At 41.4% G+C, this 15,620-nt stretch overlaps 1 protein-coding gene across 1 annotated transcript in view; it reads left to right on the forward strand.

Moving 5' to 3' along the window:
• HTATSF1 (HIV-1 Tat specific factor 1) overlaps window positions 1-15,620 on the forward strand; it is a 62,156-nt gene that overhangs the window by 15,451 nt on the left and 31,085 nt on the right. Inside the window, exons 3-5 of the mRNA XM_068250981.1 lie at window positions 7,520-7,567; window positions 7,655-7,809; window positions 12,426-12,589. Of these exons, the coding sequence (XP_068107082.1) occupies window positions 7,520-7,567; window positions 7,655-7,809; window positions 12,426-12,589 (367 nt within the window). The remainder of the gene's footprint in view (window positions 1-7,519; window positions 7,568-7,654; window positions 7,810-12,425; window positions 12,590-15,620) is intronic.

Consider the following 15,620-nt stretch of genomic DNA (forward strand, 5'->3'; position numbering starts at 1 on the left):
TATGTCCGCTTCTGTCGCCATACTGGAGTCCGATCTATCTCCACTAAGCCATCCCTGGATAGGGAGTAATTGTGACGCTAAGAAGTATATATAGAAATTTGGTATTGCAAGGCCTCCCAGGCATGTAGGAAGTTGTAATTTAGATAGAGAGATTCGGGGTACAGAGCCTGACCATATAAAAGTTGTCATAATGGAATCGATTCGTTTAAATATAGATTGCGGAATCCAGGTTGGCGACATCTGCAGCACATAGAGGATTTTTGGAGCCATAACCGTTTTGATCACGCAGATTCTTCCAATTGTGTTTAAGGGGAGTGAAGCCCATTTTTTAAGTTTTATTTCAATTGAGTCTATTAGTGGTAGAACATTGGATTGAATAAAGGACACTGGAGGGGGGTGTACCGATACGCCCAAATATTTAAAGTTTGTTACTATCTGGAGCTGTGAGTTCTTTGTGATCATTTGCGAATCAAGGGTGTCTATAGGGAATAAATAGGATTTGGACCAATTTATAGATAATCCCGATATATGTTTAAATTTGTCATATATCTCTAAGGTGGCCTCCAAAGATGGCCCCGGGTCGGCGAGATAGATTAACATGTCATCCGCGTAAAGAGATATGCGCTCCTCTATCTGATTAATTTTTAATCCCCGGATGTTAGGAGAGATACGGATGGCTTGGGCAAGGGGTTCTATTGCTATAGCAAAGAGAAGTGGGGAGAGGGGACAACCTTGTCTCGTTCCTCTATTAATATGAAAGGAATTAGAGAGGGCTGCATTAATTTTGATTTTAGCTGTGGGTCTATGGTATAGTATCCGGAACCATCTGTGAAACCCTTCACCAAATCCAAATTTTTGTAAGACTGCATTCACATATGGCCATTCTATTGAGTCGAATGCCTTGTTGGCATCTAAAGATAGTATGACTCTTGACTTGGAGTTCTTATGGGGATAGTTGAGATTTGAGAAAAGGCGTCTGATGTTCAGTCTGGTTGAACGACCTGGTATGAAGCCCGTTTGGTCTGGGTGAATTATAGAGGTGATGCAGGAGTTAAGTCTAATAGCTAGGATTTTTGTGAGAATTTTTATGTCAGTATTAAGGAGGGAGATTGGGCGGTAGGAGTCACATTTAACAGGATCTTTGTTGGGTTTAAGAATGACTGTAATTAGTGCTTCATACATAGATTCAGGTAGGATTCCCGTGTTATATATATGTTTAAATAATGATACTAGATGGGGAACCATTAAGGACTTATTTTTATCGTACCATTCGATTGGGATTCCATCAGGGCCTGGAGTTTTATTATGTTTAAAGGACGTTATTGATATAGAGACTTCTTGGGCTGTGATGGGTGCATCCAGTATTTTAATCATGTCAGGGGTTAGGACTGGTAGGTCAAGGTTTTTAAGAAATTGTTCAGTATCTAATTCGACTGGGCCTAATTTTGCAGTATATAGTTCTGTATAAAAATCAGAGAATGCATTTAATATTTCTTGAGAAGTATGGCATTCTATACCAGCGGGAGTGATTATATTAGGTATGGCTTTAGTTTCTACTATAGATGTAAGGAGATATGTTAGTAATTTACTACACTTGTTTCCGTATTCAAAAGATTTTTGTAATTGTATAAGATTTTTACGTTTAGTAGAGTCTAATAGCGTTAGTTCTAATTCCCTTCTTGCTACTTGCCAATTAGTATAATTAGTGGACGTGGGGGTCTGATATCAGGGTCAGTTGAGCTGTTTGTGTTTTCCTTTCATGATATTCTTGTGAGGCTTTCTCATTCTGTCTGATTCTAGAGAGTGAAGCACGAAATGAGCCCCTTAAAACAGCTTTCCCTGCATCCCAGCATATATTTACCCCTGCAGTGTCTTCATTAATCCTCCAATATTCATGCATACTCTCTTTGCAGTCATTTAATACAGTTTCGTCTTCCAGCCAAGCTGGGTTCATACGCCAGATCGCTGGCATCATATGACCTGGGAATCGTAAAGTACACATTAAAGGGGAATGGTCGGAGATACCATGAGAAAGGTATTTTACACTGTCAATCAGTTTAAGTGCGTCTGGGGACCCAAAGCACAGGTCAATTCTTGACATTGTCTTGTATGAGTCTGAGAAACATGAGAATACCCTATCTTTTGGATTTTTCCATCTCCAGATTTCTTGCAGACTGTAGGTGTCTAGCCAGTTTAGAAGTGAGGGGTACACTCTACCACTCTTACTGAGTCTATCCAATTCAGGATTGATTACTGCGTTGAAACCCCCTAGTATTAATAAGGGGCCATCTAAAATAGGATGTATTTTCCCCATTAATTCCATTAAAGGAGTCAAATTGAAGGGAGGTGGGACATATATTAATGCTACTAGTAAGGGGTTTCCATCGATTTTACAGTTAATAAGTACATAATTACCTTTAGGGTCGATTCTAACTTTTGTTATACTTCCCTGAAAAGATTTTGCTACTAGTATGGCCGTACCCCTGGAAAAGGACGAATAATGAGATAAATAGTATGTTGCAATCCAGGGTTTCTTTAATAAGAAGGCTTTGGTTCCGAGTAAATGCGTTTCTTGCAAACATATGATCTGTGGAGATTGTTTGCGTATATAATCAAACACTAATTTCCTTTTGATGGAATTGTTCATTCCTTGAACATTCCATGACATTAGTGATATTATAGGCATGGTGTTATAATAATATAATGGTTTGAAAGAATTCTCATTATTGTCCTACTCTGAGTCATGTCCTGCTGAGTAATCAAAATATAGAGAATGCTGAATTGAAGTAATGAAAGAAAAAGAAACAGTCGTATAACCATCTACCTAATTCTAACCCTTATCCCTAACCCGCCCTACCCCCTGTTTACAACTACAGAGAGTGTAGTGCCCTAAACTCTGATCGTATAAGTAGGGATGTATATAAATGGCCGCTATGTCCATCCCCATCATCAAGGATAGAATAGAGACGGAGAGGAGAAAAAACCCTGGTTCCGCTTTAGCGACACCAGCCTATACCAGCCTATAATAGGATATTCTGTATATTAATATCTTACATGTTATAGATTATCGAGTCAGAAAAAAAGAGATATCCTTGACGTGTGAAAATCAACCTAGCCCACATTATTCTCATTTCCATTGAGCTATGATATATAGTATACTCTATAAGTGGTCATAGAGTAATTCAGTTATTATTATTATTATTAATAACAGCACTCATAATATGAATCTTAATATCATAGTATTCACATATTATCCATGCTGGAGTACATAAGAGCATTCAAAAGAGACATATTTCTAGCCATTTAACTGTGAACTTATAATAGGTTTCCTAGATAAAGAAGTGGCATTCCAGATATTTTCACAGTATGCCTCTTACATTCACCTAAGATCTATTTTAAATGGTCGCCACTAGAGGTCAGCATAGGATCATAAGTGAAGTTTTATGTGCTAGAAGTAAAAGAAGTTCTTCTGTTTTCCTCTTCAGTGTCCTTTGAAGGAGAAAAAACAACAAAGAAAAGGAGAGGAAAAAAAAAACCCATAGTCTGTCCCTCTTCTTAAGAAAGGGGGGCAATTCAAGCTTCACCCAATGGGATCCGGAATAAAAGTTTGATGTTAGAAGCACATACGGAGAAAGGCAAAAAAAAAGTACAGTACGTACCAGTTCTTATAAAGAAGAGATGAGACATCTTTACATGTAAATCTTGCTGTATGAGAGGGCAATACAAGTACTTGCTTTTTCCCCATTAGAAAAGGGGTTATCGCTTTCTGGTGTCATAATAATGAAAAGATTCTCATATCTAAGTTCTTAAAGGTAACTGTCATCAATTACTTTACTGCATCAAGTCTATTCTTTCTTGATCCTTCAGTAAGGATGGGGATAGGTATATCCTGTGCTTCCATCCAAGATGTTGCTTCTGGAGGGTTTAGAAAGAAATGAGTTTTGCCATTAAACTGTATGCGCAGCTTTGCAGGGAAAAGCATACTGTATGGTATCTGCTTGGATCTCAAACCTGCTTTTATTGCATTAAAGGAGGTGCGCGCCTTCTGGATCTCCGCTGAGAAATCCTGAAACAGGGATATTCTTGCACCATTATACTCCAAGTTGGTTGTTGTTCTTGCCTTTTGTAGTATTTCAACTTTGTCCCTATAATTCAGGAGCTTTGCTATAATAGGCCTCGGTGTGCTGCCAGGTTTTGGAGGCCCTCCAGGAACTCTATGAGCCCTCTCTATAGAGAACGTATGGGACAAATTTAAGTTCGGAATGGTTGCTTTCAGCCAGTTTTCAAGAAAGGTTTCAGGTGTATTGGCTTCAGACTTTTCAGGGAATCCAATAAAACGAATATTGGATCTTCTAGATCTATTTTCTAGATCGTCTAGTTTTAAAGTGTGCGTAGCTGATGTTTTATTAATGGCTGCTTGTGACATCTTGATGGGCCCCACTGTATCTTCTAAGTCGCTGATCCTTTGATTAGACTCTATGGCTCGCTCGCGAATTTTCCGCATGTCATCCTTAACAAGTGAGAGGTCAGTTTGTAAGGAGTCAAGTCTCGTATTAAGGCTGAGATGCAGTGTTTTTATAGGGGCACCCCTGACTTAGATAAAAAGTCTGTGTGTTTTTTTTTTTTTTTTCTTCAGAAGGGTCAGCACTTTGCAGCCAGCTGGTTGAAATGCGGCCCCGCTTGTAGCCTTCCGTTCTGCCTTGACGGACATCCTGAGCAGGATAATGGTGGAGAACCCCCACCCATAGAATGTTCTTGGCTGAGGTGGCCAGTTGGGGCAGTCTTGGTTGATAATTTAGCATTAGTACAGCCATTTCGTCTTGATCCAGCATACCAGATATTTAACAACTTGCACTCCCGTGGGACGAGTATATACGTCCCTGAAATCTGCGCTTGAGCTCACAGGGAAGTAGATCGTAGATACTTGTTCCTTCCGATCACAGGGGGTGCACGAGGCGGCCATCGGTAGTGCAAAAATTGGTGAAAGGCAACATATGTTCTCATTCACTAATCTAAGTGTCTAATAAGGAATAATTGCTGTTGTAACAGGCAACAGTAATTATTCCATTGTAAAGGAAGTTACCTGTCACTTCCTGCTGGCTGGAATGCAGCAATTCTGCGTTCTAACTAGACAGGAAAATGTGTGGGGACATCTAGTGGGCAAAAAACACAAAAAATGTACGGTATACATTTCCAATACCTATAACAAGCCCATTAATCCCTCATTCCCTCTCCCTGCCCCCATATGACACACTTGTTAAGAAAAAAAAGCCAAAGTTACGGAATTTAAAAACCAAAAATACATAAATTGTTACATTAAGGACTCAGCTTTTTAAATATTTATCCCATTACTGTATTACTGTTATTTTTGCAAATAAGGGATTGTAATTATTGATAGAGTACAATGAGAAAACCAAAAACACAAAGTGAAAAAAATGTACTTTTATCTTCAAATGAAATATTGTCGCCATACATTGTACTAAGGACATAATTTAAACCATGCAATAACCGGGACAATTGGGCATATAAAATGTGTGGGTTTTAATTACAGTAAAACATTTTATTTTAAAACTAATGACTGAAATCTGAAAACTAATAGAAATAATATTTTTTTTTATTCCCTTTACATAAATTGATCTCAGATTGTGCTCAAAGGTTTTTGGATAATATCTGTATAGTATATGAAGTCTTTTAAAGAACCATGCTAACCTAGAAATAAGAAAAACACATATATTGGTAGAGGAGGGAGTGCCTTGTGCTTGCACGGACTGGCTGTGACTGGCCGAACTTACGGGATCCGGTTCAGAAGATTGAGAACACTGAGGACGGCGGCGTGGGAGCAATCCGTGCAGATGGGGCTGGAGGAAGCCCCAGGTATGTATAAAATTTTTAAGAGCCTTCGTCTCTGGCACACTTCAAAAACATATCAATGTGCATACATGTGTTTCCTTTAAAAAAAATGCCTCGTGGTGAATCTCGGGTTCAAGAGTAAGAAATGTTTGCTTGCTAACCAGTATAGGCAGTAGGGACTATTTTCCACAGAGCTATGCTGGTGAAATGGTCCCGTGTAGATTGTTGCATGTAATCCATTTTGTAAGTTAATATCCTCCATTTTTGCAACAAGTACAGTACAATTTATAAACCTAGTTATTGTTATTGCCGCGACGGACACATAGGCTGCCAGGGGTTGGAGGAAGCCCCAGGTAAGTAGATCTTATTTTTTTTAAACACCTCGCACCTTCCCTTTAAAGATCAGGCATGTCGCATCTTAAGGCGACATTGCAAGGCCCCAGTACACATGCTAGATTCTCCTTAATGCGCTTCCGCACATGGGCGACGCAACACCACTGTGTAAATTTTATAAACACCCTGCGTCTCCATAGACTTACAGGACTTCTGGGTCGGTGCAGGTTGCCACAGAACCCCGCAATAACGTAGATCTGTCCTTGCATCGGGGATGCAGCAAAAACACCACTTCCACCGAATTGCACCACGTCGGTGGTGCACCACGTTCATTGGGCTTTCGGTGTGGTATGGTCAAAATACTGCACCGCCCCAGTGTGAAACCACCCTCAGGGCTCGTTCCCACTGTTGCGACGCGATTTCGGCCGCATTCCGACGCTTGTAAAAACGCATGCGGATGCGTTTCCACATGCGTTTTTACCCGCGATTTCGCCTGCGATTTCGCATGGCAGGGTGCCATGCGAAATTAACCATGACACTGCCAGGGCTAAATAAAATTGAAAAAGGTGCGAAATCGCACGCGAAATCGCGGGTAAAAACGCATGTAACAAATGCATGCGTTTTTACTATTAAATACATTAGCGGCGATTCGCACGGATTCCCGACGCAGGCGAAATCGTTGGCTCTTTTGTGCGTTTTTTTCACGCTGAAAAAAACGCACCTCAACAACGCTACAGTGGAAACAGGCCCATCCACTTGTATTACATGTGCGGATCTGCATGCGTTGGACGCATGCAGATTCGCGATAGTGGAAACGAGCCCTCAAAGTTGTGCTTTTTAAATGTTTATCTCTCGGGTATTTGTCCATCTTAGAATATGTGCACATCCCAATGATCACATTTATGGGATCGATGGCCTGTGGAAACAGCAGAGGTGCAGGCAGTCCTGTGCTTAGTGGGAAAGCCATCCATTGGTGTAAAGGTGTTCAATTGCAGTAACTAATTAATGATCAGAGCCACTGCTGAATTTAGTACCAGTGCCCATGTATATACTAATAGAGATGTCAATGAGATGCAGATAAAGACAAGCTGATGCTAGATGTCATTGGGACCCTAAGGCTTCCCCCTCCCGAGGTGAGTACTCCCCAGGGGATGTTTTTTTTTGTTACAGAATCTTTTTAATAAATTTTAAAAGCCTACACTTCTGCTGTCATTGGCATTTCATTAATATCTTTACATTGACACAGAGCCAGCTAGTAAAACTCAAGTTTTTAAAGTTGTTTTTGTTTATGAAAGTCATTCTTGCTTGACAGTTACGCTTATTTTTGTTATTATAGGCTGGTTCAATGTAGAGGAAGAGAGAAACACCAATGTGTATGTCACAGGTTAGTTCCAACAAAATGTACTAAAATTAATCTGCCATTTCTGGTACTTTATTGCAAGCTCTTATGTACATGTGTCTATTCTTACAGGACTTCCTCTTGACATCACATATGATGAATTTATTGAAATTATGTCAAAATGCGGTATAATTATGCGTGATCCTCTGACAGAGGACTTTAAGATAAAATTGTACAAAGACAAAGAGGGCAACCTGAAAGGAGATGGCTTATGCTGTTATCTGAAGGTCAGTGCAATTTGTTTCTTTGTATATCTATATATAAAAGTGTGTGTGTGTGTGTGTGTGTGTGTGTGTGTCCGTCTGTGTGTGTGTGTGTGTGTGTCCAAAACGCCTTAACCGATTTGAACTTGGTATACAGATCACGTACTACCTGGGATGATATGTTCTGGGGGTCTCGTGTCCCCCCTGCACACCTGGCCGGAGCTACAAACAGCAAATCAGATTCCACCCATTCATGTCAATGGAAAAAATGTAAAAGTTTGCCATTCTCACAGTAATCAAGCCAGAGTCCCCACTCTTGGCACAGTTGGTGACCAAGGTTACAAATCCAGGAAAAGCAGGCGGAGCATAAAACAGCCAATCAAAATTCATTCATTCATTCATTTTAGATGGGAAAATGTAAACTGCAGCCATTCTTACACTGTTAATAGCAGGGTTCTCAAACTTGCTACACTTGGTCACTGGGTGAATAAGAGTAAGATTCAGGAAAGTTGGTGGAGCCTACAACAGCCAATCAAAATTCACCTATTGATTTTAAGGGGGAATATACTGCTGCCATTCTAACACTGTTTATGGCAGAGGCTTCCGACTTGCTGCAGTCAGTCATTGGGTGATTGGGGGTCCAAATTCACTAAAGGGGTGGTGCCACAAACAGCCAATCAGATTTCTTTGCTGGATAAACTGCTTCCATTCACACATTTTTGATGCCAGGAACCTGAAAGCTCACAAGCTTGGTCATTGAGTGACTGTGTGACAAGGTTACAAAAACACATTTTACTGGGAAAATATAAACTGCAGCCATTCTTACACTGCTAATGGCAGGGTTGTCAAACTTTGCACAGTTGGTCATTGGGTGAATAAGATTGAGATTTTGAAAAGTGGGTGGAGCCTACAACAGCCAATCAAAATTCACCTTTTGATTTTCAAAGGGAATATTTAAACTGCTACCATTCTTTTACTGTTAATAGCAGATGCCTCAAACCTGGTACAGTTGGTCACTGAGTGACTGGGGTTCAAATTCAGAAAGAGGCAGAGCCACAAATAGCCAATCAGATATACAAAGTATTGATACCAAGGACCCCAAAGCTGATAAACTTGGTAATTGAGTGACTATATGTCAAGGTTAGAAAAAGTGGGCGGTGCCAGAAACTTAATTTTTTTACATTGCAGGGTTCCCAAACTTGACACAATTGGCCACTGGGTGCCTGGAATTATTATTCAGAAATGTTGATGTAGCCTACAACATCTAATCAAAATTCACCTATTGATTTTCATGGGGAATATTTACATTGCTACCATTCTTACACTGTTAATGGCACAAGCCTCAAACCTGATACAGTTGGTCATTGGGCCACTGGGGTTCAAATTCAGAAAAGAGGATAGAGCCACAAACAGCCAATCAGATGTTTCATTTCACTGGGAAAACACAAATTATTGATGCCAAGGACCCAAAGCTCACAAACCTGGTCATTGTGTGACTGTGTGTCCAGGTTACAAAAAGTGGGCAGAGCCAAAAACAAATTTCACTGGGAAAATGTAAACTGCAGCCCTTCTTCACTGTTAATGGCAGGGATCTCAAACTTTGCCCAGATGGTCACTGGGTGACTGAGATTAATATTCAGGGAAGTGGGTAGAGCCTATAATAGCCAATCAAAATTCACCTGTTGATTTTCAAGAGGAATATTTAAATTGCTGCCATTTTTACACTGGCAATAGCAGATGCCTCAAACCTGCTATAGTTGGTCTTTGGGTGACTGGGGTTCAAATGCTGGAGAGGGGCGCAGCCACAAACAGCCAATCTGATTTGTTTAATTTCTATGGGAATATACAAATTATTGATGCCAAAGACCCCAAAGCTCACAAACTTGGTCATTGAGTGTTCGTGCATTAGGGTTAGAAAAAGTGGGCGCAGCCAAAACTGGTCAAATACATACACGGGCAGTTCCGGGTCATTAGTGGGTGGAGACAAATAAAAATTTCACTGGGAAAATGTATACTGCAGCCATTCTTACACTGTTAATGGCATGGTTCTCAAACTTTGCACAGTTGGTCACTGGGTGACTGGGTTTAATATTCAGAAAACTGGGTGGAGCCTACAAAAGTGAATCAAACTTCACCTATTGCTTCTCAAGGGGAATATTTAATTGCTGCCATTCTTGCACTGTTAATGGCACAGGCCTAAAACCTGGTACAGTTGGTCATTGGGTGACTGGGGTTCAAATTCAGAAAATGGGGTGGAGCCACAAACAGCCAATCAGATTTTTTTCATTTCAATGCAAATTATTGATGCCAAAGACCGCAAAGCTCACAACCTTGGTCATTGAGTAATTGTGTGTTAGGGTTAGAAAAAGTGGGCTGAGCCAACACTAGCCAAATACATTCCCGGGCAATCAGCTAGTCACTTGTATATAGTGAAGGTCATGTCTAGGAAAACTCATGGAAAAGCATGTGATTTGTATGATCAGCTGATAGATTTGTAAAGCTTTTATTTGCTGTGATCACATCCTGCTTTAGCACATACTCATGACTGGCAAATCAGAGACTTACATACCAGTCACCTGACCAAACTGATCACATGCTTTTCCATGACTTCTAGCCATAACCATCACTACTTGTGTATAGTAAAAGGACAACCATTCTTAAACTAATATTTTAAAGGTACCTAAAGCAACCTTAAAGTTAGTACAGTACACATTAGTTAGAGCACATTCGCTTACACTGGTGTTTATTTTAAAGGCCAGTCTTCCCTTTTTCAGCCCCACTACATTTTCAACTGATATCTAGTTGGAGTAGCTCCACTGGAAGCCTAAGGACTTCTGACAATGCTCTTTCCTTTCTATGTCCAGCTACCTAAGGTAAACACAGATGTATGTTCATGCTTGCCCCCCTCCCCTCAGCCCCTGTAATCTCTCCTCAAAAAATAAGACTTGTTGCTAAAGTCGCATTTTTACACAGGAAGAGGCAGGCTTGCTGTAATGTTCACTCCGATTAAACCCCCCACCCCCCCAAATCACTCCTCTTTTTTTCTTAGTGTCTGTAAGAGTTAAACATCAGGCATGCAAGTGACAGCTTCTATTTGGGTCAGACTATACCATAACCCTCGCTGAAAAGTAATTACAGCCATTAAATACGGTACTTTCCTGTCAGTAAATGGCTTCCTTGAGCAGGAAAGAGATACAAAGTGTTAATAATTCATAGATTTGAGCTCTACCATACTTCAATGAAACTGTCATTGAGCAGAGACAATGAAACAATAAAAACTTAAACTAGATTTAAATATACAATAAAACTGTGGGATACCTATAAAAGACATTTTTAGGAGGAGGAGGATAGAAACAATTGTATTTTTCATCAATATATTTTCACCTCAGATGTCCTTTATGAGGACTGACTAGGGCAGGTAAGGAATTGGAAATGTGATAGGAGGGAACATCATGGCAATTCTGCCTCTTCCTGTCTGAAAATGTAACTGCAGCCAAAAGTCATACTTTTCATGGAGTGAGTACGGAGGTCGGGGGGGGGGGGGGGGGGGGAACAACGCACAGAGGTATGTGGATTCAGCATGAACCTACCTCTGTGCATTCCTTAGGTAGCTTTGCCTTCGGTCAGGTGTGCTTTAACCACTTGAGGACCGCAGTGTTAAACCCCCCTAAACACCAGGCTATTTTTCACAAAAAGGGCCACTGCATCTTTTAGGCCTCGCTGCAGGGCCGTACAACACAGCACACAAGTGATTCCCCACCAACAGTGGTTGGTGGGGTCTGATCGCTCCCTTAGGCCCCGTTCACACTGCACGCGTTTGTGTCCGTTTTTAAGGTACGCGTTTTGTGTGCGTTTTGCGAGGGCCAGAAAAATCAATGCAAAGGTATGGCCCTCGTTCACATATACGCGTGGCAAACGTATGCGTGGCAGAAACGCATAGTTGGATGCATTTCTGTGCGTCGCGCACAGAAACGCATTATAATGAAAGTCAATGGGCGCGCACTAAAAACGCATGGCATGCGTTTTTGTATGCGTATTCGGAGGTGCGTTTCTCGTCGGAAGTGTGGCTGACTCTTCCAGGTATGATCAAAAACGCATAAGGAAAAAACGCATACAAACGCATTACAAAAACGCGTACAAACGCATGCGTTTTTCCAGTGCGTTTACTACATGCGTTCTGCACGTTTTCCACACGCACATAATATGAACAGGGCCTTAATGTTTTTTGTTTTTTTTTTAATAAATATTTAAAAAAAATTTTTTTGGGGGGGGGGGTATTTTCACTGTGATTGGCTGTCATAGGCTTCAGCCTATGACAGCAGATCACCCTTGAGCCAATGGAAGGGACATCCGCGTCACTCGGCTGTCCCCAGTACAGCGCTGCCTTAGATCGCATCACTGTACAGGTCTATTAGACGGCGGTTTCGCTGTCTAACGGAGATTTAATGCGCCCGATCTCCTGCAATCCCCGCCCCAAAGACCTTACGCCGATCGGCTTTGGGCGGCCCTGGGGCTGCCACCGCGTCCACGCCCATTGCCGTGATGCGGTCGGCTAGAGGTTAAGTTAAAGTACACAATATAAAAAACTGGAGTATCTTAGTTTAAACCATACGCTAACATGTTGTCTGTTTTCATTAAAGAGAGAATCTGTTGAACTAGCACTGAAGATCCTGGATGAGTATGAGCTCAGAGGGTACAGGTTTCACGTTGAAAGTGCAAAGTTCCAACTGAAGGGGGAGTACGACGCATCAAAGAAGAAAAAGAAATCTAAAGACTACAAGAAGAAGATGTCTCAGCAGCAGAAGTATGTGGCAAATTGTGCATCCTTCTAACCTGCAGGGGTCACACTTCTCTGCAACGCCCATGGTTTCCCACAGATAGGCCCGGTGCACACCAAAACCCGCTAGCAGATCCGCAAAATGCTAGCAGATTTTTAAACACTTTTTTTTATTTTTATGAGGCGTTTTGCGGATTGCTGCTGCGGATTTCAGTGTAACATATTTCATATATTGTTACAGTACAGCTGTTACTGAACAGCTTCTGTAACAAAACCGCCTGGCAAACCGCTCTGATCTGCCGTTTTGTAGAGCGGTTTGCGTTTTTCCTATACTTAACATTGAGGCAGAAACGCCTCCGCAATCCAAAAAATGCCTCACCCCGGGAGGATTTGTTCCTGCAAAACGCCTCCCGCTGTGGTGTGCACACCCCCATTGAAATACATTACCCTAGCATATCCGCAGCCGCAAGAGGCTGGAAAAACGCTCAAAAAGCCGCTCGGTGTGCCCCCAGCCCTTAGTGGTGCTTTTTTCAGCATGTGATTTCTGCAGCGTTAGTCTACAGTCAGCTGACAGCAGCTGACTGTCTGCAATGGGAATCGCACGTGAATCGCATGCGGTGTGCAGAAAGTACTGCAAGCAGCAAGTTTTTTTTCCTGCATGCGGAAACTGCACTAAATGTGACCTGGCTCATTGATTAACAGCTGATTCTGTAAAACTGCCTGGAAGTCCTCAAAGTGTGACCCCTGCCTAACTGTTGTCAATCTCAGTTTATGAAATAGACAGTGGACTCTCCCATTATAAATGTAAACATTGAGAATTTATTAAGCATCGATCTGAGATACAAATTGCCACTTTTTACATCTTTTTAAAGGCTTATTTATGTATATCTGTAAAAGTGGAGGTTTCTTTTCATGGTGATAAGGATTTCAAGGATGTTTAATTCCCATACAGTAAATACTCTAACATGGCTATCAAAACTGGATAGGGTAACACTCAAATGTATGCGTTCTAGCCCCGGCCATTATTTTAGATTTAGAGGTAAACAACTTACTGATTTTCATAGTGGCTTCTTGTCACTACTTTCTACCACTGCTACAGCGATATTGGCAAACAGGGTGTTTGAAAAAATACCACCGTTCATAGTTTCATGTGTTGACGATTTGTAGTCAGTAGTGCTGAGCAGGGACTCTGCAGGTCCCTTATCAAGTGGAGATCAATCTGACTGCTAGTTTATAAATATTGCCATTGGCACCATAATGAAGAAAAGGAAAGTGCCATTGTTTCTGGCGCTCGACCTGTTCACCCCTTTATATACTGCAGGAATGATTAGTGAACATTTCTCCTTGCATTCAGTTTTTATGTAAATTTATATGCAGCTTGAATGGCAGTATTTGTATAGCGCCTTTCTCCTGTCGGACTCAAAGCGCTTGCGAGGCAGCCACTAGAGCGCACTCAGTAGGCAGTAGCAGTGTTAAGGAGACTTGCCCAAGAAACTCCTTACTGAAATAGGTGCTGGCTTACTGAACAGGCAGAGCCGAGATTTGAACCCAGGTCTCCTGTGTCAGAGGCAGAGCCCTTAACCATTACACTTTCCAGCCAATTGGACTAACCAGAATAACTTCCTGTAAATTTTTTTGGTCCAAGGACAAGCTGCATAACCTTTACATTAATGTTGAATGCAGGGAGAATTATTTGCATCTTACTGATCTAAGTGTGTATTTAAGCAGAAAGTCTCTTTTGCACTGGCCTGCATATACACCTGGTGTGCATTGGTGCTCCAATCCTTCACTAGGGGTGATGTCTCCTTCAGGATACTGATGGGAGGATTGGATTACCATATTTTTAGGCCTATGGGCTTGATTTACTAAGACAAATGGCATGCCATATCAAAGTTAACATGCCTTATCAGAGTAGCACAGTGAACGTATGCCTGCTAATTGGCAATGACAAGAGCTCCACTTGTCCTGCCGGTTGTAGCGCTCGATATGCTACTCTGATAAGGTGTGTTGACTTTGATAAGGCGTGTTAACTTTGATAAGACATGCTATATGTCTTAGTGAATCGAGCCCTATAAGACGCACCTCGGTTTAGAGGAGAAAAACCAGGGGAAAAAATATATACTAAACCTGATGCATCCACGATGAAGGAGCATCTTGTGGATTATGCCCCCTTTTTAACTCATGCTCCCTTGTACTTCTTGTGTCCTCTGCTCCCCTTGTGTCCGCCTCTCTGCCCTTTTGTGTCCTCCTCTATGTCCCTTTGTGTCCTCCGTATGTCCCCCTGTGTCTCCCTCTGCATGGGCACAGTACAGGAAGTCCCCGACATTGCGGCGGGTTGGAGGTTCGTATTGGCAGCCATTGACCAGTCAGAAACTCCCTGCATTTGGACTATAAGACGCAGTGACTCCCCCCCCCCCCCCCCCCATTTTTTGGGGAGAAAAGTGAGTCTTATAGTCCCCAAAAATATAGTATATGCTATTTTGCTTCTAGTTCATGATCAGTAGTGCTGAGCAGAAAGTTATCCTAATGAGCCAGTTAATTCAAACTAGGAGGCCATTGGTGGGATTAGTGAATCAGATAAAGCTAAGCTTTACTTGAGAAACTAATACAACATACAGCATATCACTGTTGCACAAGCAGTTACGTAATACAGTAGAATCTCGTTACAGTAAACTGTTTACTATAGCCAGAGGTTTACTATATCAGTGTTTAGGCCCTGACCATGTATCTGTATAATTATACAATATATGACAAATTCTGATATAGTAAACTTTTGATATAGTAAACTACTTGGCCAGGTCCATTGGAGTTTACTTTTACTTTCTACTCTGCAGCCATCTAATGTGTTTTCATGGTAAATGATTCAGAAGATGCTTACTTGCAGCCATGACCATGTACACTGATGAATACCACACCCAGAACTTCCTTTGCAGAGACTGTTTACTTCATCAGGTTGATGCCACCAATTAGCAGTTTCTTTTTACCTGTTGCAGTGAGCTTTGATGCACTGCACGTAGTTTGCATTTTACAAGGGAACATGAAAGTCCATAGACTTTAA

This window comes from Hyperolius riggenbachi, chromosome 8 (assembly GCF_040937935.1).
Source record: "Hyperolius riggenbachi isolate aHypRig1 chromosome 8, aHypRig1.pri, whole genome shotgun sequence".
NCBI lineage: Eukaryota > Metazoa > Chordata > Amphibia > Anura > Hyperoliidae > Hyperolius > Hyperolius riggenbachi.